At 47.5% G+C, this 25,011-nt stretch overlaps 1 protein-coding gene across 2 annotated transcripts in view; it reads left to right on the top strand.

Moving 5' to 3' along the window:
• Positions 1-25,011, top strand: part of GSK3B (glycogen synthase kinase 3 beta) — a 198,187-nt gene that overhangs the window by 121,577 nt on the left and 51,599 nt on the right. For both annotated transcript variants that reach the window (XM_068165938.1, XM_068165939.1), the window contains exons 4-6: positions 12,756-12,866; positions 18,506-18,636; positions 20,609-20,715. In XM_068165938.1, the coding sequence (XP_068022039.1) occupies positions 12,756-12,866; positions 18,506-18,636; positions 20,609-20,715 (349 nt within the window). The remainder of the gene's footprint in view (positions 1-12,755; positions 12,867-18,505; positions 18,637-20,608; positions 20,716-25,011) is intronic.

Raw genomic sequence — 25,011 nt, forward strand, 5'->3', positions numbered from 1 at the left:
CCAGTCTCTTCCTAAACACCTCCAGTGATGGTGACTCCACCACCTCCCTGGGCAGCACATTCCAATGGCCAATCTCTCTTTCTGTAAAGAACTTCTTCCTAACATCCAGCCTAAACCTCCCCTGGCACAGCTTGAGACTGTGTCCTCTTGTTCTGGTGCAATATTCACAGATTACCTGTGACAAAGATCCCAACTCAGTCCCATCTCTTCCATGTTGGGTGGCTGTTTCCAGCTTACAGAATCATAGAATGCATTGGGTTGGGATTCTCAAATTCTCTTCATGAGTGACACTTACCATAGAATCAATAAGGTTGGAAGAGACCTCAAAAATCATCAAGTCCAACCTGTCATAGTATCATAGTATCAGTCAGGGTTGGAAGGGACCACAAGGATCATCTAGTTCCACCCCCCCTGCCATGGGCAGGGACACCCCACACTAGATCAGCCTGGCCACAGCCTCAGCCAGCCTGGGCTTAAACACCTCCAGGGATGGGGCCTCAACCACCTCCCTGGACAACCCATTCCAGGGCTTCACCACACTCATGGGGAAGAACTTCCTCCTCACCTCCAGCCTGAATCTCCCCACCTCCAGCTTCATTCCATTCCCCCTAGTCCCCCCTGCCCAGTCCCCCTGTCACCCAGTACCTCATGACTACTAAACCATGGCACCAAGTGCCACATCCAGTTCCCTCTTGAACACTTGACTTGACTCGTGACTATCTTCTCTCTTGGAGGTGAAAACTGTGGCAGAAAATGCCCTTTGGTTTTTTTAATGAAGGAGAAATGCTTAGTGCTGAGAACCTAGACCCCTTCAGTGATCAAAGGCAGACAATGCAAACCAACTGTCTTAGAACAAGACTGAGGCAAGTTCTTAAATCTGAATTCCATGGGGAGCTTGACTTCTGCCCTTATGCTCCCATCACAGCTGACCCATTTGGCAGTTCCTGCATCAAACTGTTGCATCAAGTAATGAGCATTACAGAACAATTTGATAAGTTTTGATAAGTAGGTATAGGAGCAGAGGGCTTGGAACCAATCTCAATTCTCAGACTCATTTAGTTAACAAGGAGGAAGTTAGAAACCAGATACACCTGGTGGATGTGGGGCAGGCTGTGGATGTGGTCTGCCTGGACTTCAGCAAGGCCTTTGACACCGTCTCCCACAGCAAACTCCTGGCCAAGCTGTCAGCCCCTGGCCTGGACAGCAGCACTCTGAGCTGGGTTAGGAACTGGCTGGAGGCTGAGCCCAGAGAGTGGTGGTGAATGGTGCCACAGCCAGCTGGCAGCCAGGCACTAGTGGTGTGCCTCAGGGATCAGTGCTGGGCCCCATCCTGTTCAATATCTTTACTGATGCTCTGGATGAGGGCATTGAGTCCATCAGTAGTAAATTTGTCGACAACACCAAGCTGGGGGCAGGAGTTGATCTGTTGGAGGGAAGGAGAGGCTCTGCAGAGAGACCTCGACAGGCTGGACAGATGGGCAGAGTCCAAGGGCAGGAGACTGAACACATCTAAGTTCTGGGTTCTACACACTGGCCACAGCAACCCTATGCAGTGCTACAGGCTGGGGTCAGAGTGGCTGGAGAGCAGCCAGGCAGAGAGGGACCTGGGGGTGCTGGTTGATAGTAGGCTGAACAGGAGCCAGCAGTGTGCCCAGGTGGCCAAGAAGGCCAATGGCATCCTGGCCTGCATCAGGAGCAGTGTGGCCAGCAGGAGCAGGGAGGTCATTGTGCCCCTGTACACTGCACTGGTTAGGCCACACCTTGAGTCCTGTGTCCAGTTCTGAGCCCCTCAGTTTAGGAAAGATGTTGACTTGCTGGGAGGTGTCCAGAGAAGGGCAACAAAGCTGGGGAGGGGTTTGGAACACAGCCCTGTGAGGAGAGGCTGAGGGAGCTGGGGTTGTTTAGCCTGGAGATGAGGAGGCTCAGAGGAGACCTTATTGCTCTCTACAGATACCTGAAGGGAGGTTGTAGCCAGGTGGAGGTTGGTCTCTTCTCCCAGGCAACCAGCACCAGAACAAGAGGACACAGTCTCAAGCTGTGCCAGGGGAGGTTCAGGCTGGATGTTAGGAGGAAGTTCTTCATAGGAAGAGTGATTGCCCATTGTAATGTGCTGCCTGGGGAGGTGGTAGAGTCACCATCCCTGGAGGTGTTTAGGAAGAGACTGGCTGGGGTGATGGTGCCATGGTTTAGTTGATTAGATGGTGTTGGGTGATGGGTTGGATTAGATGATCTCAAAGGTCTTTTCCAACCTGGTTAATTCTGTTTTATTTAGCCCAGCATTCAGTACTACTAGAATACAGTATCTTTATGGACCCTGAATTCAAGTCTTAATTGCTTTTGCACTCCAGAGTTACCTGTACAGAACTGCATCTACCTCTGGGTTTACATTTCCTTCCCTTGGGTCACAGCCACAGCTGGGTTCTGGAATAGATGTGTTTGTAAACTGCAAGTAAATACAGCACATGTGGCCACTGGATGTCACCATTCCTCATGCAGATAAGGTCAGCTACACCATTTTTTTGCATTTTCAGTTTTTTTCCCAGTGTGTCATGGCTGTTCAGTAGTTAGAGTAGGGAGGCTGCAAATTCTTGCCTTGTCTTTGGCAGTGGCTCCAAAGTCTGTGTATCTCTAATGCCCTATGCCAGTCTTCAAGATAAGAGAAGGAAGGTGGGTCTCTCCTGGTGCTTGATAAGGATGTATGTCTGAGGCACATCATGCTTGTAGCTTTCAGAAAAAGTACAACAAACTTTTTCTTAATCTAGGGCAAAAACTATGAATCTGAACCTTGTATGTTTAAATCCAGATGGCTAAGCCACAGTGAAGGGCATATAGAATAGAGTAGAGTAGAATGGAATAGAATAGACCAGGTTGTAAGCGACCTTCAAGATCATCGAGTCCAACCTATCATCCAACACCACCTAATCAACTAACCCATGGCACCAAGCACCCCATCCAGTCTCCTCCTAAACACTTCCAGTGATGGTGACTCCATCACCTCCTTGGGCAGCACATTCCAATGGCCAGTCTCTCTCTGTGTGTAGAATTTCCTCCTAACCTCCAGCCAAAACCTCCCCTGGCACAGCTTGAGACTGTGTCCTCTTGTTCTGGTGCTGGTTGCCTGGGAGAAGAGACCAACCTCTGCCTGTTACAACCTCCCTTCAGGTAGTTGTGGACAGCAAGAAGGTCTCCTCTGAGTGTCCTCTTCTCCAGGCTAAGCAACCCCAGCTCCCTCAGCCTCTCCTCACAGAGCTGTGCTCCAGACCCCTCCCCAGCTTTGTTGCCCTTCTCTGGACACCTTCCAGCAACTCAACATCTTTCCTAAACTGAGGGGCCCAGAACTGGACACAGGACTCAAGGTGTGGCCTAACCAGTGCTGAGTACAGTGTCAGAATGACTTCCCTGCTCCTGCTGGCCACACTGTTCCTGATACATTGGCCTTCTTGGCCACATGGGCACACTGCAGGCTCATGTTCAGCCTACCATCAACCAGTCCCCCCAGGTCCCTCTCTGCCTGGCTGCTCTCCAGCCACTCTGACCCCAGCCTGTAGCACTGCCTGGGGTTGCTGTAGCCAATGTGCAGAACCTGGCACTTGGATGTGTTCAATCTCATACCCTTGGACTCTGCCCATCTGTCCAACTCATGCTGACACTCTGCTGTTTAACTAATGCAATCAGAAAGGAGAGGTAATCCATGAAAAATGCTGAAATCCATTTGCTTGCCTCCCAGCTCTGAGTTAAAATTCCTCAGCACTTTCTGACAGAACCCTTGTGTAGTTGCCAACCTGTCAGTAGCAGCTCGATGTAGCATCTACCTTTGAAACCTCATCAGTGGGGTGCTGTCATGCTGCAAAGTAAACATGGTCCCCTGGAGGAAACTGGCTTATTTACCTTCCTTTAGCCCCAATACTGCTGCTTTGGGGTCATCTCAGTAAGTGCATTCTGGAGGCATATTCCTTAATTTTAGATTGATTGCTTCCCTGTGTGCATTTGGTTTGAATAGGCAGGTGAAGAGAGTCTCTTCAGAGTGCAGTTCCACATTCAGTTTTCCAAATGCCAAGGTAAATTTAAGGAACTCCTCCGTCATTCATCTCCTCTCAGTTGTGCTCAGCTGATCACACAGAGTCCAGCTGAAAACTACCTTAGCTCAATGGTTTACTATGAAAAAAGGAGAAAGGATAAACATTTGAGAACCACCTGTGAACCACACCACCAGAACACAGAACTAACCAGGTTGGATTTGTGCCTGGGTTTGCCTCAACCCAGATGCAGGACCCTGCACTTGGTCTTGTTGAAGCTCATGAGGCTGGCTTGTGCCCACCTCTCCAGCCTGTCCAGGTCCCTCTGGATGACCTCCCTTCCCTCCAGCTGTCTGCTGCACCACACAGCTTGGTGTCATCAGCAAACTTGCTGAGGCTGCACTCAATGCCATCTAATCAACTAAACAATGGCACCAGGTGCCTCAGCCAGTCTCTTCCTAAACGCCTCCAGTGATGGTGACTCCACCACCTCCCTGGGCAGCACATCCCAATGGCCAATCTCTCTCTGTGAAGAATTTCTTCCTAACATCCAGCCTAAACCTCCCCTGGCACAGCTTGAGACTGTGTCCTCTTGTTCTGCTGCTGGTTGCCTGGGAGAAGAGACCAACCCCCACCTGGCTACAACCTCCCTTCAGGTAGTTGTAGATAGCAAGAAGGTCTCCCCTGAGCCTTCTCCAGGCTAAGCAACTCGAGTTCCCTCAGCCCCTCAGATGTGGCACTTGGTGCCATGGTTTAGTCATGAGGTCTGTGGTGACAGGTTGATGATCTTTGAGGTCTCTTCCAACCTTGGTGATCTGTGATCTGCCAGGACAGGAAAACTGAAATATCCATCACTTTTTCCATATGCACCCCAGACAAAAGAGTACCCAGAGTAGTTTCTCCAACCTTTTAATTCCATTACTTGATGCTCAGGGTATTTTCCATTAGATTCCATATAGGACTGACAGTCCAGGAGTGTTTCTAGCGTCTCCCTGTGTGTTTCAGGCTATGCCCTGTGATGCTTTTCCTTTTGCCCTCAGTTTGGCATTTGGCATGTGTGACCTCCCTGCTTTCTATTATCCTGGTGGTGCTAAATAGAGGAAATAGTTGGACTGTGAGTGATGTTGATTGCAGTTTTCTATGTGCACATTGGAAATATAGTGTGTGTGATGCATGGGAACAGAAACTGAGAGAGACCGCTCAGGATTAATTTGGGGTTTGTTGAGGCAGGGGAGGACCACAGAGAAAGAATATTTGTACTTGCCCTGCATGGAACAATCTTTAAGAGGGAGTCTGTGCATTCAGTAGCTGTTATTTTATATTGGCCATGGTTAAGCACAACTGGATGGTGCTTAAAACAGGTTACTTGTCTGAACTGAGAGGGGAGATTTTTCAAAGTGGAGACTGAAACCTCCATGCAGCCTTTCCTGGGTTAGTGGGGTCATGTGCTCAATTTCACACAGTATTTAGGAGCATAGGTTTAGACTGGATGTTGGAAAGAAATTGTTTACAGTAAGGATGATGAGACACTGGAGCAGATTTCCCAGGGAACACCTCTGGAGGTGTTCCTGGGAAGGTTGGATGAGGCCTTCCCCTTGAGCAACCTGGTCTACTGGGGAGGTGTCCCTGCCTGTGGCAGGGGATTATGAGCTAGATGACATGGACAGTGGCATTGAGTGCACCCTCAGCAAGTTGACACCAAGCTGTGTGGTGCAGCAGACAGCTGGAGGGAAGGGAGGCCATCCAGAGGGACCTGGACAGGCTGGAGAGGTGGGCACAAGCCAACCTCAGGAGCTTCAACAAGAGCAAGTGCAGGGTCCTGCATCTGGGTGGAGGCAATCCCAGGCACAAATGCAGGCTGGGCAGGGACTGGCTGGAAAGCAGCCCTGAGGAGAGAGACTTGGGGGTGCTGGTGGAGGAGAAGCTCAACAGGAGCTCTCAGTGTGCACTTGCAGCCCAGAAAGCCAATCAGATCCTGGGCTGCATCAGGAGAAGTGTGGCCAGCAGGGCAAGGGAGGTGATTCTCCCCTTCTACTCAGCTCTGGTGAGAGGGCTGGAGCACCTCTCCTGTGAGGACAGACTGAAAGAGTTGGGGCTGTTCAGTCTGGAGAAGAGAAGGCTCCGAGGTGACCTAATTGTGGCCTTCCAGTATCTGAAGGGGGCTACAAGAAGGCCGGGGAGGGACTGCTCAGGATCTCAGGTAGTGATAGGACTAGGGGGAATGGAATGAAGCTGGAGGTGGGGAGATTCAGGCTGGAGGTGGGGAGGAAGTTGTTCCCCATGAGAGTGGTGAAGCCCTGGAATGGGTTGTCCAGGGAGGTGCTGTCCCTGGAGGTGTTTAAGAGCAGGCTGGATGAGGCTGTGGCCAGGCTGATGTAGTGTGGGGTGTCCCTGCCCATGGCAGGGGGGTTGGAATTAGATGATCCTTGTGGTCTCTTCCAACCCTGACTGATTCTATGATAATCTTTACGGTCCCTTCCAACCTAAACCATTCTGTGGTGATTTGGCCTCATGATGTCTAGTGCTCATGTTGTAGAGTAGTTGTAGACTCCAGTTTCTGATACAAAGGAAAATAATTGGTTTCTAGGATGTTTTGGCTCTTGTATCCTAATCTTTATCATATCCCTTATGATGAGATGGTCTGTATTGTTATTTATGTGAAGTGTTTCCAAGCAGTGTGAGTTGGTGCCTGTATCTTTAATTCTTGAGAGGGGCAGAGTGGTTCAGTGGGAAGATAGTTTCATAGTTTCATTCAGGGTTGGAAGGGACCACAAGGATCATCTAGTTCCAACCCCCCTGCCATGGGCAGGGACACCCTACACTAAATCAGCCTGGCCAGAGCCTCATCCAGCCTGCTCTTAAACACCCCCAGGGATGGGGCCTCGACCACCTCCCTGGACAACCCATTCCAGGGTCTCACCACTCTCATGGGGAAGAACTTCCTCCTCACCTCCAGCCTGAATCTCCCCACCTCTAGCTTCATTCCATTCCCCCTAGTCCTATCACTACCTGAGATCCTGAGAAGTCCCTCCCCAGCCTTCCTGTAGCCCCCTTCAGATATTGGAAGGCTACAATGAGGTCACCTCAGAGCCTTCTCTTCTCCAGACTGAACAGCCCCAACTCCTTCAGTCTGTCCTCACAGGAGAGGTGCTCCAGCCCTCTGCTCATCCTCGTGGCCCTTCTCTGGACACCTTCCAGCACCTCCAGATCCCTCTTGGAATAGGGGCTCCAGAACTGGACACAGTATTCCAGGTGGGGTCTCACCAGGGCTGAGTAGAGGGGGAAGATCACCACAAGATGGTGCTTATTTTGCTGTGGCTGATTATTGCATCAGTGTTGGTCAGCTGGAGATTTAACTGCCCATTGATAAAAAGCAGTTCTAACATTTGGGGTGTTTGCAGGTACATCAGCTGCATTGCTCAAAGTCCTAATGAAATATGTTGATCCTGTATTTCAGCATCTGGCTTCCTACCCTCCCCTTTTCTATTCTAATGAGTGCATAGTCATATCCTTAGCAGCAGGCACAGGAGAATATGGATGCACATAGGCATTTGACCTGCTGGGGAAAGCTAGTAACATCTATTCAAGCCCAAGGTCTGTAAGGAGAAGTGAGTTATTTAATGACATCATGTGCTTGCTTTGTCATATATGTGATGCAGTTGTGACCTGAATTCTTTTATTCTTTGTAGAGGTGGTTCAGAGGTGCTGCTCACAGTTAGGTTACCATGGCTTGTTCCCAGTCCAGCAATTTTGAGCCATCAGCAGGGAAACAAGTCAGGTGTGGAATATGTGGTGGGGTTTGTAAATGGCTTCCTGTAGTGGAAAGATGAGCCTTGATCCTCCCATTTGATCCTCAAGCAGCTGCCCTCATTTAGCAAACTCTTTGAGCTAACTCTCTTCCCTCCTGCAACACATCTGGGTCACTGGAAAAATGTGTTCAGGTGGAACTCATGAGGTAGGCAAACCAGGTTACATCATCCTCAGAGCTTGTCAGGCCATGACTGCTTTCTAGCTTGCCCTGGATCTTGTTCAGGGGAATCCAGGTAACTTGGATGTTATTTTCATCCAGTTCATGCTCACAGGGAAGGATGAAGGCTCTTTCAAACCCCATTCTGAGTGTTTATCAGATTGGTGCCAGATGACATCGGGAGGGGGTAGGTCCGGAACACTTTGAAATGTCTATAATTCATGAGCAGTCATTCAGAGCACTTCTGAAGTTGCTTGTGGTAGGAGTGGAATCTGCAGCTGCTTACATAGCCAACACTATAAGCTTTGGCTTTGTAGTTGCATATTGAAGTTCTGAGTACATCAAATGGTACATCACAACTCATTCACTGGCTGGGGAAAAGGCTTTTGTGTGCCTTGGTGTTCTAGGTGATAATGTGTGATACACATTGACATGAGCAGCGCCACACAAAACCCACGCTGTTTGTTCAGCTACTGTGGACAGCACCAACACTCACAAGCCTTGGTGACTGAGTGCAAAACTTCCCTCTCTCTGATGCAGGTGTCTTGAGGTTTATTTGTGCTTGTGTCATGGGAGGTAGTGGAGTCACCATCCCTGGAAGTGTTTAGGAAGAGACTGGATGGGGTGCTTGGTGCCATGGTTTAGTTGATTAGATGGTGTTGGGTGATAGGTTGGACTCGATGGTCTCAAAGGTCTCTTCCAACCTGGTTAATTCTATTCTATTCTATTGAATCAGTCTCATTTCCAACAGAACATAAAATTAAAATGGAGGGAAGAAAGGCAAAGCAAAAGTGGTGTGGACCACATGGAATACTGTAGTTCTCAAACTTCACTTGTGAAGTAGCATGCAGAGGGTTCAATGATGGCATGCTTTACCTGTCTCCTTTTGCTTGTACTGTAAGAGGACAATGAAATCATTGTAATTTCATTTCTATTCTCTTTTTTTCCCCTTGTTTCAAATCTCTTATGTAAATCTTTCTGATCCATGGATCATGTATCCTTGAATGAAGATGATCAACTTAGTAACAGTTCTGTGTAGTGGCTCATTACTGGTAGTACTTTTCCCATTCTCCAAGAGGCAAGCATATAGAATCAATAAGGTTGGAAAAGACCTCAGAGATCATCAAGTCCAGCCTGTCACCCAACACCTCATGACTACTAAACCATGGCACCAAGTGCCACGTCCAATCCCCTCTTGAACACCTCCAGGGATGGTGACTCCACCACCTCCCTGGGCAGCACATTCCAATGGCTAACAACTCTCTCTGTGAAGAACTTTCTCCTCACCTCCAGCCTAAACTTCCTCTGGCACAGCTTGAGACTGTGTCCTCTTGTTCTGGTAGCATATCCATCAAGCTGTGTCTACACTGAGTCAAACAGAATTCATATCCATGAGACTTTTCTCTCTTGGTGTGGAGGTTGCCTTACTAGACATAAGTTACCTTTTATTTTCAGGACATTTATTTTCTGTATTTCATATTTAATAGGTTGAAAGCTCTGATCCAAGAAGAGGTGGTGAGGGATTGTTACTGGCTTAAAGTAAAAGCCAGCAAAGAACTTTGCTTGTTGCAGAAGGGAAGTGCTAAGATACAAGGACTTAATTTTCTTGCATACATTCACACACCTCTGTAGTTCCAGAGCCTTCTGATGCTTCCTTTGCTAGTAGTTGTTCCTCCTCATGCATTTCAAATAGTTTGTTGTCCTGCCTGCTCCCTGCATTCCTTCATGTTACCCACTTCCTAAGATGGCACTAGAGAGACACCAGTGTAGAGAGGGCTTTGGAGGCTGCTGCTCCTTGTTTATGTTGCAGAAGTACCATAAAAGTAGAAAAGCTAGACCACTGGCATTTGCTTAGAACTGGTGCTATTACTACTATCATTTAAGCAATGATAGTAAAAAGAGAGTATCCTTCTGTAGTGTTGTAGGCAGGACCTTGCAAAGTCACTTGGCCTCTTAGGAGGTGTTGTTAAGAGATATTAAAATATCCTGGAAATAGAGGTGTTCACTGTCCAATAATGGTGAACAGAGATCCTGAACTCTGAGTCTTCAACAGCACAAACCCAGCAGCTCTTTGCATATTGTGTACTCAAGGTGTGTATCTCTGTGTGCTGCTGCTTTACTCACTGGAGGCTGCTGCTCTCTGCTAATGCAGCACAGAGACGAGTAAGGGAGATGGAGGCCTTTGAGATTAGCACAGCACACTCCACCCCTGGGGTGACAATACAACTGTGACATTGCTATGGCTGAATGAGGTTTGTGTTCAGGTATTAAGATGTGCAGCAAGTAGACCACCTTTACAAGGGACTGTAGTGGGAGTCCTGGGAGTTCTGTGCTGTTTCCATCCACATAAAGTCTCTCTATACTGACTTTCTCTTTAGGAAGATGAAAGTGTTAATACAGCAAGGACAGGAAAGGTTACTACTTTCAAAAATAATCTTTCAGGTTGATACATTAATTATATCTACTCCTCCAACATTAGATGTATTCACAGTCCTGATAGGATTTGAGCAGAAGACCACATTAAAAATCTCAGCAGTCCTTTTAAAACCTGTTTTACTGCTGAAAATCCTCAGTTCCACAGTTGGGCACTATGTGATTGTAGGACATTATACATTAATTCCTCTTTGTTCCTCCTTTCCTTTGTTAATATATTCTATAACCAAGTAGCATATTAAAAAGCTCCTTTTGGTGTTTCTATATTATGATCGTATTATCACAGTATCAGTCAGGGTTGGAAGGGACCACAAGGATCATCTAGTTCCAACCCCCCTGCCATGGGCAGGGACACCCCACACTACATCAGGCTGGCCACAGCCTCATCCAGCCTTGGCTTAAACACCTCCAGGGATGGGGCCTCAACCACCTCCCTGGACAACCCATTCCAGGGCTTCACCACTCTCATGGGGAAGAACTTCCTCCTCACCTCCAGCCTGAATAGAATAGAATAGAATAGACCAGACCAGACCAGACCAGGTTGGAAGAGACCTCCCCACCTCCAGCTTCATTCCATTCCCCCTAGTCCTAGCACTACCTGAGATCCTGAGCAGTCCCTCCCCAGCCTTCTTGTAGGCCCCCTTCAGATACTGGAAGGCCACAATTAGGTCACACTGACCTGACCCAAGATTTGATAACTGGGGACTTGGTGTTTAGCTTGTTCTGTTTTGCCATGAATAAGTTCATATATTTCAGCTGGAGACAACTGGGATATCAAAATACAAGCAAGCACCTGAAATGGTCAAAAATATTACCAGTGGCTTAGCTGTCTTTGAATTGTTAATATGTATTGATGCTTTAATAGTTGGCAGTTCAATAAGATCAAAGCTACATTTGTCAAACTTTCTTCTGATGTCTATTTGGGGGGTGAGTTTGGGACTTCTGCACATGGTTTTTAGCAGGCAAGGGTTAACTCAAGAGTTAATAGACTGCACATGTCACTTCAATATGTCTCTTAATAAAAATATTGACTGGACATAGCAGTTATCCTTGTCCCCATTTATAATCAGAAAATGCCTTATCACAGTGTCACTAAGGTTGGAAGAGACCTCAAAGATCATCGAGTCCAACCTGCCAAGTTCAAATGGGACCCTAATGTGCAGTGCTATAAAGCTCTTGCACTTACTCTTGCAACTTTTCCATGATGCAATTCAAAACTGAAGAGACCACTCAGAGTAGGTAGGGGTTGGAAGGGACCTCTGGAAATACCTGCTAAAGCAGGATCACCTAGGGCAAGCTGCACAGGAATGTGTCCAGGCAGATTGGGAAAGTCTCCAGGAAGGAGACTCCACAACCTCTCTGGATGCCCTGGTCCAGCACTCCAGCACCACTGAAGGAAAGCTTTCACTTAAGTTCAGGTGGAACCCTCTGGGTTCTGGTTTGCATGCAGCTGTCTCTTGTCCTGTTATGGGGTATCACTGAAGAGAGCCCAGTCCCATCTCCTGACTCCCACCCATTGCAAAGATCCCCTCTCAGTCTTCTATTTTCCATGCTACAGAGCCTCAGGTCTTAGCTTCTTCTTGCAAGCGAGATGCTCCAGTCCTCATCATATTCATGGCACTCCACTGGACTCTCTCCAGTAGTTCCCTATCTTCCTTAAACTGAGTAGCCCAGAGCTGGACACCCACTCCTGGGAATTTAACTTGTTCTGTTGGAGACCACATCAATTAATAGGATTTTAAATGTAGTTTTGACATAGGTGTTAGTGAACAAGGGCAAAGGCAGGTTGGCAAGAGTTCACACTCCACCTAAAGAGGTGTACTTAAGATGTCCACAGCCGAATAGAATAGAATAGAATAGAATAGAATAGAATAGAATAGAATAGAATAGAATAGAATAGAATAGAATAGAATAGAATAGAATAGAATAGAATAGAATAGACCAGGTTGAAAGAGCCAGAGTGAAGGGCATATAGAATAGATTAGACTAGACTAGACCAGACCAGGTTGGAAGCGACCTTCAAGATCGAGTCCAACCTATCGCCCAACACCATCTAATCAACTAAACCATGGCACCAAGCACCCTATCAAGTCTCCTCCTGAACACCTCCAGTGATGGTGACTCCACCACCTCCCCAGGCAGTCCATTCCAATGGGCAATCACTCTCTCTGTATAGAACTTCTTCCTAACATCCAGCCTAAACCTCCCCTGGCACAGCCTGAGACTGTGTCCTCCTTTAGGCTTCTCTGAATGCTTTAATTGTACTTCATGCTTCAAATGTATTGTTGATTTATTATGATTATTAATTCTTTCTTTATTTTTCTTTTGTTCTCTTTCAGAAAGATGAGGTGTACCTCAACTTGGTGCTGGACTATGTTCCTGAAACAGTATACAGAGTTGCCAGACATTATAGTCGGGCCAAACAGACACTCCCTATGATTTATGTCAAGGTAGGTAACTGATAGATGTGGTTCAGTGATGCCTTCATCTGTTACAGGAATGTGGATACCTCTTCTCTGACATAAGTAGCTTTCTGAAATTTTTAGGAGCACATTAATCTTAAGGCAAGGGGGGAAAAAAATGTAGAATGATTTGTTATGGCAGAGGAAGAACAGAGGGCGGAAGCCGAAAGCAAGCAGCCTGGATTGCCTGCTCTACAGAAGTCTTGGAAGGGGTGGGGGAGTCTGAGTGTGAAGGGAGTGTTGTGTTTTTGAAGAGGCTTGAGACCAACACCAGTCACACTAGCAGCTTCAGGTTCCTGAGATGACAAATACAAAGGTCATGAACTGAAAGAGGATGTCAGAAAGAATAATGTTCTCTTATCTGTGATCTTTCCCTTTTCCTGCCGTATGAGTAAGAGTTCATGTGCTTCTGTTACAGGCATGAAAGGCATACTAGTGGGAAAAGATGCTTGTATGCACACTGTAACCTCACAACCTCTCTTTAGGTGTCTGCTTCTGTTGTTGTCTTTTACAGTTTTATTTTATATTTCCCCTTTTTGGTCAAAGATGGAACTCCCCTGGCTCTCACAGTTCCATTTGGTGCATTGTGGTGTCACAGTATCACCAAGGTTGGAAGAGACCTCAAAGATCATTGAGTCCAACCTGTCACCACAGACCTCATGACTAGACCATGGCACCAAGTGCCACATCCAATCCCCTCTTGAACACCTCCAGGGACAGCAACTCCCTGGCCAGCACATTCCAATGGCCAATTACTCTTCCTGGCAAGAACTTTCTCCTCACGTCAAGCCTAAACTTCCCTGGTGCAGCTTGAGACTGTGTCCTCTTGTTCTAGTACTGGTTGCTAGAGAGAAGATACCAACCCCTTCCTGGCTACAACCACCTTTCAGGTAGTTGTAGAGAGCAGTGAGTTCTCCCCTGAGCCTCCTCTTCTCCAGGCTAATCAACCCCAGCTCCCTCAGCCTCTCCTCACAGGGCTGTGCTCAAGGCCTCTCCCCAGCCTTGTTGCCCTTCTCTGGACACATTCAAGTGTTTCGATGTCCTTCTTAAACTGAGGGGCCCAGAAATAGACACAGGACTCAAGGTGTGGCCTAACCAATGCAGAGCACAGGGGCACAATGACTTCCCTGCTCCTGCTGGCCACACTATTCCTAATGCAGTCCAGGATGCCATTGGCCTTCTTGGCCACCTGGGCACACTGCTGGCTCATATTCAGGCAGCTGTCAATCAGCACCCCCAGGTGCCTCTCTGTTTGGGAGCTCTCCAGCCACTCCGACCCCAGCCTGTAGCTCTGCATGGGGTTGTTGTAGCCAAAGTGCAGCACCTGGCACTTGGACTTGTTGAATGCCATCCTGTTGGACTCTGCCCATCTGTCCAGTCGGTTGAGGTCCCTCTGCAGAGCCTTTCTACCCTCTAACTGACCAACATCTGCTCCTAACTTGGTGTCATCTGCAAATTTGCTGATGCCTGTCTCAATCCCTTCATCCAGATCAAGTCAGGCACCAGTCAAGGGTGCCAAGTTCTCACATGGCATTAAGTTGTTGGTGTGGTACCAGGTACCATTCAATTGAGATTAGCAACAAGTATTCCTGGTTTTAAAGAAGCACAACATTTTGTCATCCAGCAGTAACAATTTCTACTGCAAGGGCACCCTGTTTTGGTCTGCTGGTGAAACAGCATGTCTTAAGGTTATATCCCCCCATAATCTGTTGCCTTAGCTTGTAATAACTTGTTTATATATCTGTAAGGGCCATGAGGATGATCAGAGGGCTGGAGCACCTCTCCTGTGAGGACAGACTGAAGCAGTTGGGGCTGTTCAGTCTGGAGAAGAGAAGGCTCCCAGGTGACCTAATTGTGGCCTTCCAGTATCTGAAGGAGGCCTACAGGAAGGCTGGGGAGGGACTGCTCAGGATTTCAGAGAGTGATAGGAGTAGGGGGAAAGGAATGAAGCTGGAGGTGGGGAGATTGAGGCTGGAGGTGAGGAGGAAGTTCTTCCCCATGAGAGTGGTGAAGCCCTGGAATGGGTTGTCCAGGGAGGTGGTTGGGGCCCAGTCCCTGGAGGTGTTTTAAGGGCAGGCTGGATGAGGCTCTGGCCAGCCTGATCTAGCGTGGGGTGTCCCTGGCCATGGCAGGGGGGTTGGACTAGATGATCTTTGTGGTCCCTTCCAACCCTGACTGATACTATGTTGTCAGTACTTTTGCCTTTATTGCTCTTCATTATTGTAACTTCAGGAGAATTGTCCTTACCCTGTGGGAGAAAAGTCTACTTCAACTCTTTCATCTCACTTGATGTTTGAGGCTTCCTACTTGACGTAGCCTGTGAGGCTGTTCTCTTTTTTCTGGCCAGGCTAGCCTTTCCCATAACACTGGATTTTAAAAGACCATTTTACCTTAAAGTGTTCTGCAGTTTTCCAGGGATCTTGGCTCGACAAAGGTCAAATCATATCCATTTGGTCTGATTGATGCCTCGGCAGGCAGAGCGCTGCTCTTCCCTAGGTAACAAAGAGCTGCAGGGAGGCTTTTCTAGTAATATTGGTAAATTCTACCATGGTGTAGAAAATTCTTGAAGATGTTGGGGTTGCTGTGTGGAGTTGAAAGGAATACTTTCCAAAGCCCACATGTTTTGACTTGAGTCCTAAAGTCAGAGCAGTCTTTTGCATTATTTTGCAATACACTTGCACAGTACACACCTAACACATCTAGAGCAGGCAATTCAGAATACAAACTTGTTTGCTTTTCTCTGTGCAGAGTTGTGGTTTTAAGAAACATATATGAAAACCTAGAGCCAAAATTCAAGCAATTCTGCCCCCACTCCTACCTTCCCCATCAAAGAACAACCAAAAACCAACAAAGAAGACAAGGGAGAGAGAATGTGTAAAGGTCCCCCAGGGATCAGTGCTGGGCCCCATCCTGTTCAATATCTTTATCAATGATCTGGATGAGGGGATTGAGTCCATCATCAGTACATTTGCAGATGACACCAAGCTGGGGGCAGGAGTTGATCTGCTGGAGGGTAGAGAGGCTCTGCAGAGGGACCTTGACAGGCTGGACAGATGGGCAGAGTCCAAGGGCATGAGATTGAACACATCCAAGTGCCAGGTTCTGCACATTGGCCACAACAACCCCATGCAGTGCTACAGGCTGGGGTCAGAGTGGCTGGAGAGCAGCCAGGCAGAAAGGGACCTAGGGGTACTGGTTGATAGTAGGCTGAACATGTACCAGCAGTGTGCCCAGGCAGCCAAGAAGGCCAATGGCATCCTGGCTCAGGGGAGACCTTATTGCTCTCTACAACTACCTGAAGGGAGGTTGTAGCCACGTGGGAGTTGGGCTCTTCGCCCAAGCAACCACCAACAGAACAAGAGGACACAGTCTCAAGCTGTGCCAGGGGAAGTTTAGGCTGGATGTTAGGAAGAAGTTCTTCATAGAAAGAGAGATTGGCCATTGGAATGTGCTGCCCAGGGAGGTGGTGGAATCACCATCACTGGAGGTGTTTAAGAAGAGACTAGATGAGGCACTTAGTGCCATGGGTTAGTTGATTAGATGGTGTTGGATGATAGGTTGGACTTGATGATCTCAAAGGTCTTTTCCAACCTGGCTAATTCTATTCTGTTCTATTCTAAAAATAGTGGTGGAAGTGAGGCAGATATGAACTGATAGCAGTATCTAGTAATTGCACCGAGTTCGACAGCCTGTTAAAGGTAAACTGTGGAGAATGTACTTAGAAAAGGAAAGCATGGATGTGCATCTCTGGTAGCTTTATTTTTAAATGGAACCTTATAGGTAGACACAGCCAAGATAACAAATAACCTATGGCAGCCTGCTGTCAACCTTGAAACAGGGCTTCCCTTGCCTTCCTAACTGTATGGCCTATAGGCTGGGATGTAGACTTAGACTTAGGCTATACAGGTCTAATCATATGCAGCAGGATTTATTCTCTGTAGCCAAAAGTGTGTAGCTCCAGCAGCTGGACATCTTCCCCTTGCTCTGTAATCCTGCTTTGTGAAGCTCTCAGCTTCGTAACATCTCCCCTTGCTGTATTCCTCCTTGCTATGAGGTTATCAAGCCTTGGAATGGGAACAGAGAAAACTCTCCCTCAGCATACTTGTTTGCTGTCCTTTCATAAAAGTATTCTGAACAGTTGGGTTTAATCTGCCTTCTCTTTGTCTAGAGAGTTGAGATTAAAACTGGCCCCTCATGAAGAGAAACTGGGTAATTCACTCAAGTAACACTGCCATAGTTCTTGGGCAGCACTGGATGTTAATAACTTCAAACAAAGCATTTTCTTGAGGGGTTTGGAGTGTGGGGTGTGTTTTTTTTTTCAGTTGTGTGGATTTTCTTCATACCCCAGAATACTTCATTTTTATGAAGAGACTGATTCATAAAGCAAACTGAAACACCTTTCTTTTGGGTGGTTTTTATGACTGCCCGTATTGATAAACCTGAGAAAGCTGGCACAATTACTTGGTTTGGAACTGTGCTCCTTTTTAACAGGACCACAGCCAGCTGGCAGCCAGGCACCAGTGGTGTCCCCCAGGGATCAGTGCTGGGCCCCATCCTCTTTAATATCTTCATTGATTATCTGGATGAGGGGATTGAGTCAGTCATCAGCAAATTTGCAGATGACACCAAGTTGGGAGCAGATGTTGGTCAGTTAGAGGGTAGAAAGGCTCTGCAGAGGGACCTCGACCGACTGGACAGATGGGCAGAGTCCAACATGATGGCATTCAACAAATCCAAGTGCCAGGGGCTGCACTTTGGCCACAACAACCCCATGCAGAGCTACAGGCTGGGGTCAGAGTGGCTGAGAGCTGCCAGGTAGAGAGGGACCTGGGGGTACTGATCAACAGCCACCTAAACATGAGCCAGCAGTGTGCCCAGGTGGCCAAGAAGGCCAATGGCATCCTGGCCTGCATTAGGAATAGTGTGGCCCGCAGGAGCAGGGAATTCATTGTGCCCTGTACTGTGCACTGGTTAGGCCACACCTTGAGTCCTGTGTCCAGTTCTGGGCCCCTCAGTTTAAGAAGGACATTGAGACTCTTGAACATGTCCAGAGAAGGGCAACAAGGCTGGGGAGAGGCCTTGAGCACAGCCCTGTGAGGAGAGGCTGAGGGAGCTGGGGTTGCTTAGCCTGGAGAAGAGGAGGCTCAGGGGAGACCTTCTTGCTCTCTACAACTACCTGAAGGGAGGTTGTAGCTAGGAGGGGGTTGGTCTCTTCTCCCAGGCAACCAGCACCAGAACAAGAGGACACAGTCTCAAGCTGCACCAGGGGAAGTTTAGGCTGGAGGTGAGGAGAAAGTTCTTCACTGAGCAAGTCATTTGTCATTGGAATGTGCTGCCCAGGGAGGTGGTGGAGGTGTTCAAGAGGGGATTGGATGTGGCACTTGGTGCCGTGGTCTAGTCATGAGGTGTGTGTGACAGGTTGGACTCAATGGTCTCTTCCAACCTTGGTGATACTGTGACACATGGACCAACTTGAGCTGCACGTGTGGAAATGTGGCAGGGAAAGGTAGCAGGGTCTTTTAAAAGTGATTCTGGTGGTTTTCTTCTAATAAGGGGTTGTGCCAAATGACTTGTTGGCCCTATTTGGACTGGGAACATGTTTCTTACGCAGTGTTTCTGTGTTCTAGTTGTACATGTATCAGCTGTTCCGGAGTTTAGCCTATATCCATTCCTTTGGGATCTGCCACCGGGATATAAAACCACAGAACCTCTTGCTGGACCCTGATACAGCTGTTCTAAAACTCTGTGACTTCGGAAGGTAAGCACATCTGTGGCCTGAAACATCCTGTACTGAGCTTCCTTCAGGGCAAATCTGGGTGGGACTTTGCAAAGAAGTCCTCTGTGTTACTCAGGTGGTCTTGGTCCATGTGGGGGTGGGAGAGAGCTGGGAAAAGTTACCAGAAGGGAGGGAATTAAAGTTCAAGCTTGTAATGTTCTACCACCTGCATAAAAAGAAATACACTGGTACATAGGGAAAACACTGTGCCATGGGAAAATAAATACAGTTGGGGTGAAATGTATTCGGGGAAGAGAGAATGGGTACAGTTCTGCAGAGTTCTGCAAGGCAGAGTATTTGCCACTCCCATCTCAGTACCTGGTGGTGGTCCTCACTAGGACTAGGGCTTAGTCCTCTTCTGAGTTCAGAACTAATTGGATTTGTTTCCTTTCATGACACAGATTAATTGCTTTGCCTTCCTCTCCCATCACTACCTCTCCTAGTTATGGTCCTCTGCACCACTCCTGCCTTCTTATTCTGTTGATCCCAGTGATTAAATACCACACATTGATTAAAGTGACTTCCCATTTAATTCCACCTTCCTGGAGCCTAGTCAAAGCAGGGGGCTGAGCTGAGTGACTCTTTACTGATTTTGCCACAGAGAGAATAATAATACATGAAGAGATTTTTGGTAGTAGATAATCTGCCTGTAATTATATTGCATGGTGCTACATCCATCTTAGGTTTGGGTGTTTGTGCAGAGGAGTCTTTTGCAGAACAGGCTGCACAGTAACTGTGGTGGGTTGAAGTTTCCCCCAGCATTAGCTTTAGCCAGACTAACTCAGTTAGAAACAAATGAAGCTGCATTTACAAGCAAAAACTACACTCTGCAATGGAATGCAATGAATGTGTACAAAATATACAAGAGTTACATTATTATACAGGTAGTTACAATTAGCAAATAGCATGGAAAACCCCCTGCTCAGAAAGAGATGAGGGAAGCTGTTCCACTGCTGCCCCCAACCTCCCAAACTCCCCTTTGTACTGAGAGAGATAGAGAAGCTGAGAGAAAGCAATGTTAGTCTTATTTCAAGGTCAGGCAGAAGTGTTACCTTCTCCCAGGCAAAGCAGAACAGCCAAGATCAGAGGAGAAAAGGAATGGGAATGGAAGTGAAATGTGAAGAATTATTATGATAAGGCTTCTCTTATCCCAGACATTTATACAGTGAATTTGTTTAGAATAATCTTTTGGGTTTGCACCCAGCAGTGATTTATTTATATTTTCCTACTTTTCTGCTCAAAATCTGCAGCTAAATTTTAAAGGCTTAGCCTAAAACTACCACAGTAACCTAAAAGGCTAATGTTATCCTTTATTAGTCTACTTGTATGTGCACCAGTTTACTTTAAGTACCACAGTCAAGGACACAGTCTCAAGCTGTGCCAGGGAAGTTTAGGCTGGATGTTAGGAAGTTGTTCTTCATGGAAAGAGAGACTGGCCATTGGAATGTGCTGCCCAGGGAGGTGGTGGAGTCCCCATCGCTGGAGGTGTTTAGGAAGAGACTGGATGGGGTGCTTGGTGCCATGGTTTAGTTGATTAGACGGTGTTGGGTGATAGGTTGGATTTGATGATCTCAAAGGTCTTTTCCAACCTGGTCTGGTCTGGTCTGGTCCTATCCTATCCTATTCTATCCTATCCTATTCTATCCTATCCTATTCTATCCTATCCTATTCTATCCTATTCTATTCTATCCTATTCTATTCTATCCTGTCCTATCCTATCCTATCCTATCCAAAACCCTAAAACTACCACAGTCTAGTGTAAGGTAGCTGCTTGAATTGGACTAATTTAATGGTAAATCATTGATTCTGTGGCTTGCATTGCCTTGATTGAACATAGCACTTTAGCATTAGGAATTGGAGTAGGGTGAAGCGTGCCAAAGTTTTGCTCTGGCCAGCACTGCAACACTGTAAAGCTCTTCACTACTAAAAGATGATTGTTTTGTTTCCTTTCCAGTGCAAAACAGCTGGTTCGTGGAGAACCTAATGTGTCATACATCTGCTCTCGGTACTACAGGGCACCAGAATTGATCTTTGGAGCCACCGATTATACCTCCAGTATAGGTATGTATGTGCATGCAAATCTATACCAACCATGTGAGTTTTTAATATCATAGTATCATTCAGGGTTGGAAGGGACAACAAGGATCATCTAGTTCCAACCCCCCTGCCATGGGCAGGGACACCCCACACTACATCAGCCTGGCCACAGCTTCATCCAGCCTGCCCTTAAAACACCTCCAGGGACAGGGCCTCGACCACCTCCCTGGACAACCCATTCCAGGGCTTCACCACTCTCATGGGGAAGAACCTCCTCCTCACCTCCAGCCTCAATCTCCCCACCTCCAGCTTCATTCCATTCCCCCTAGTCCTATCCCTACCTGAGATCCTGAGAAGTCCCTCCCCAGCCTTCCTGTAGGCCCCCTTCAGATACTGGAAGGCCACAATTAGGTCACCTGGGAGCCTTCTCTTCTCCAGACTGAACAGCCCCAACTCCTTCAGTCTGTCCTCATAGGAGAGGTGCTCCAGCCCTCTGATCATCCTCCTGGCCCTTCTCTGGACACCTTCCAGCACCTCCACATCCCTCTTGGAATAGGGGCTCCAGAACTGGAGGCAGTACTCCAGGTGGGGTCTCAGCAGAGCTGAGTAGAGGAGGAGGATCACCTCCCTTGCCCTGCTGGCCACACTTCTGATGCAGCCCAGGATCTGATTGGCTTTGCGGGCTGCAAGTGCACACTGAGAGCTCAAGTTGAGCTTCTTGTCCACCAGCACCCCCAAGTCTTTCTCCTCAGGGCTGCTTTCCAGCCAGTTACTGCCCAGCCTGGGATTGCCTCGACCCACATGCAGGACCCTGCACTTGCTCTTACTGAACCTGTAGTTAAAAAGCCCAGAGGTTTCCAGAGGTCTCTGACAGAAACCCAAGAAGCAGAATGCCACTTAGAGTGGTAAGTGGCCAGGTACTGCTTTTGAACACAACATGCACAATTTGTGTGATTTATAAGCCTTTTGAGAGTTTTAGTGTCAGTTATCTTAGGGAAGGGGCACATTGGTTGTTGGCTTTGTTGAGGTGTTTTCAAATGTATTTGAGGAAGTCTGATTTCTGACAAAACCAATCCAGGTCATATTTGCTATTTAGTTTAAAAGTAGATGCAAGTCTCATGCCAGAAATGCATTTTGATGGCATAGAATAACTGCATAGAATGACTGTAGAAATAATCAGTTACTGCCTCTGATGCGTTGCGGTTTAGACACAGATAATTCTCTTAGTTGGCTTTTAGTGGGAGGGAAAATGTGGCCTAGTGGTTGGCTTTAAACTCTCTTGATGATTTAAATATATGGTGTACAGCAATCTTTCTGATTTGGCTTATTCTGTTAGCTCTTACTGTCCTTCCGTTATTAGTTCTGAATCCGAAGAAGACTTCATTCTAATACCTGGCACGTAGCTGGGGCATGGAAATAGAATCATAGGATGGCTTGGGTTGGAAGGGACCTTAGAGATCATCTACTCCAACCTCCCTGACAAAGGAAGGGATGCTTCTCAACTGGACTTGGTTGCTCAAGGCCTCATCCAACCTAGCCTTGAACACTTCCAGGAAGGGGACATCTACAACCTCTTTGGGCAACCTATTCCAGGGTCCTACTACCCTTGTAATGATGACCACCTTCCTAAGATCCAGTCTAAATCTACTCTCCCCTCAGCTTAAAACCATTCCCCCCTGTCCTATTGCTAGACACCCTTATGGAAATTCCTTCTCCAGCCTTCCTGTAGGTTCCCTTCTGGTATTGGAAGGCAGTCATAATGTCCCTCCAGAGTCTTCTCTTCCCCAGGCTGAACAATCCCCAGCTCCCTTAGCCTATCCTCATAGCAGAGATGCTTCAGCCCTTGGATCATCTTTGTGGCACTCCAGCAGATCTATGTCCTTCTTGTGATGGGGATACCAGAACTGGATACTGTATTCAAGGCTAGAATTGGAATAGTTTTGATTGGAAAAGACCATTAATCTCTAGTCCAACCACTATCTGACTCATCCAAACCTGGTGCTAAACCATGTCCCTCAGCACTACATCTCCATGCTTCTTTAAATACTCCCAGGAATGGAGATTCAACCACCTCCCTGGGGAGCCTATTCCAGCAGTTGAGAAACCTTGCTGTGAAAAAGCTTCTTCAATTCCCAGCCTAAACCTCCTGTGGTGTAACTTGAGGCCATTTTTTCCTCTTCCCATTACTTGTTACTCAGGAGAAGAGACAGAGAAGAATGTCAGGGAAGCTGGAGGTTTGGGCAGACGACAGGGAGCAGCTGTGTTTTCTTAGAGTGGAGTCCTAAACATGAACACCAAAATGAGAATTCACAGAAATGAACAGCAATATGTTGGCTGCTTGTGGGTAATTTCTGCAGCTTTTTTAGCCAAGGTATTCTCATGGCTTTTAGTGCTAGTGCTAAGGAGATGAGAATGGACTCCCAGGTTCCTTAATGTTGTGCTAAGCTTCTGCCTCGCTTATGGACTTGACATTTGGGCAAGGTTTAGTATCTTCAAAAGGATTGAGAACACAATCATAGTATCAGTCAGGGTTGGAAGGGACCACAAGGATCATCGAGTTCCAACCCCCCTGCCATGGGCAGGGACACCCCACACTAGATCAGCCTGGCCACAGCCTCATCCAGCCTGGGCTTAAACACCTCCAGAGGCAGGGCCTCAACCACCTCCCTGGACAACCCATTCCAGGGCTTCACCACTCTCATGGGGAAGAACTTCCTCCTCACCTCCAGCCTGAATCTCCCCACCTCCAGCTTCATTCCATTCCCCGTAGTCCTATCACTCCCTGAGATCCTGAGCAGTCCCTCCCCAGCCCTCCTGTAGGCCCCCTTCAGATACTAGAAGGCCACAATGAGGTCACCTCAGAGCCTTCTCTTCTCCAGACTGAACAGCCCCAACTCCTTCAGTCTGTCCTCACAGGAGAGGTGCTCCAGCCCTCTGCTCATCCTCGTGGCCCTTCTCTGGACACCTTCCAGCACCTCCAGATCCCTCTTGTAATAGGGGCTCCAGAACTGGAGGCAGTACTCCAGGTGGGGTCTCAGCAGAGCTGACTAGAGGGGGAGAATCACCTCCCTTGACCTGCTGGCCACTTGGCAGAATGTATTTATGCCTAGTTGAAAGTTAGTATTTTCTAACTAGTATTAAACTCAATGGCTGACTGGCTGGTTTCAACTCCAGTTATTTGGGAAGTGTTCCTGAAGATAAGACCTGCTCTTGCTGATTTTTTTTTCTTCCATTAATTTTTTTTGCAGTATGTATTGTAGCAACTCTTGCTTATCTCCCTGGTAGAAAGAGAGACAAGCAGAACCATACAAAGTCTGGGGAATAGAGTAGAATAGAATTAGAATAGAATAGAATAGAATAGAATAGAATAGAATAGAATAGAATAGAATAGAATTAACCAGATTGGAGAAGACCTTCGAGATCATCAAGTCCAACCTATCACCCAACACCATCTAATCAACTAAACCATGGCACCAAGCACCCCATCCAGTCTCTTCTTAAACACTCCCAGTGATGGTGACTTCACCTCCCTGGGCAGCACATTCCAATGGCCAATCTCTCTTTCTGGGAAGAACTTCTTCCTAACATCCAGCCTAAACCTCCCCTGGCACAGCTTAAGACTGTGTCCTCTTGTTCTGGGACTGGTTTCCTGGGAGAAGAGACCAACCCCCACCTGGCTACAACCTCCCTTCAGGTAGTTGTAGAGAGCAATGAGGTCTCCCCTGAGCCTTCTCTTCTTCAGGCTAAGCAACCCCAGCTCCCTCAGCCTCTCCTCACAGGGCTGTGCTCCAAACCCCTCCCCAGCTTTGTTGCCCTTCTCTGGACACCTTCCAGCAAGTCAACATCTTTCCTAAACTGAGGGGCCCAGAACTGGACACAGGACTCAAGGTGTGGCCTAACAAATGGCACAATGAAGAGCAGACTTTATTTAAGGGTTGGTTGCTGCCAAAAGTGACAGCCCCAACCCTCCTCTTTCTTGCTCCTGAACACCCTAGCTCTCACATTTTACTGTTTGATACACCCATTCAGCTTCAACTGATCAGACTTCTGTGTAGGTTAACTTTCTGCTACATTAGTGAATAGGATCAGCATTGCTGTGTAGTCCAAGAAGCAGAAGAGCCCAGGTAGAAGTCACGTGGTGGCAGCTTGTGAGCAAGAGGAAGGTGCCTGATCCTGGTTGCCAGCTGAGTTAATAGATTGGCTCAGCTGTGTTATCACTGTGCACTGAGACAACTTGTTTCAGAGGATAACTGCATAAGCCCAGTATTTTTAGGTGGCACCAGAAGAGACTGCTTTGTAGATAAGCTTGAGCATGTCTCT

The sequence above is a fragment of the Melanerpes formicivorus genome, unplaced genomic scaffold, assembly GCF_026170545.1.
Source record: "Melanerpes formicivorus ecotype bairdi unplaced genomic scaffold, bMelFor1.0.p_v2 SCAF_95, whole genome shotgun sequence".
Classification (NCBI taxonomy): domain Eukaryota; kingdom Metazoa; phylum Chordata; class Aves; order Piciformes; family Picidae; genus Melanerpes; species Melanerpes formicivorus.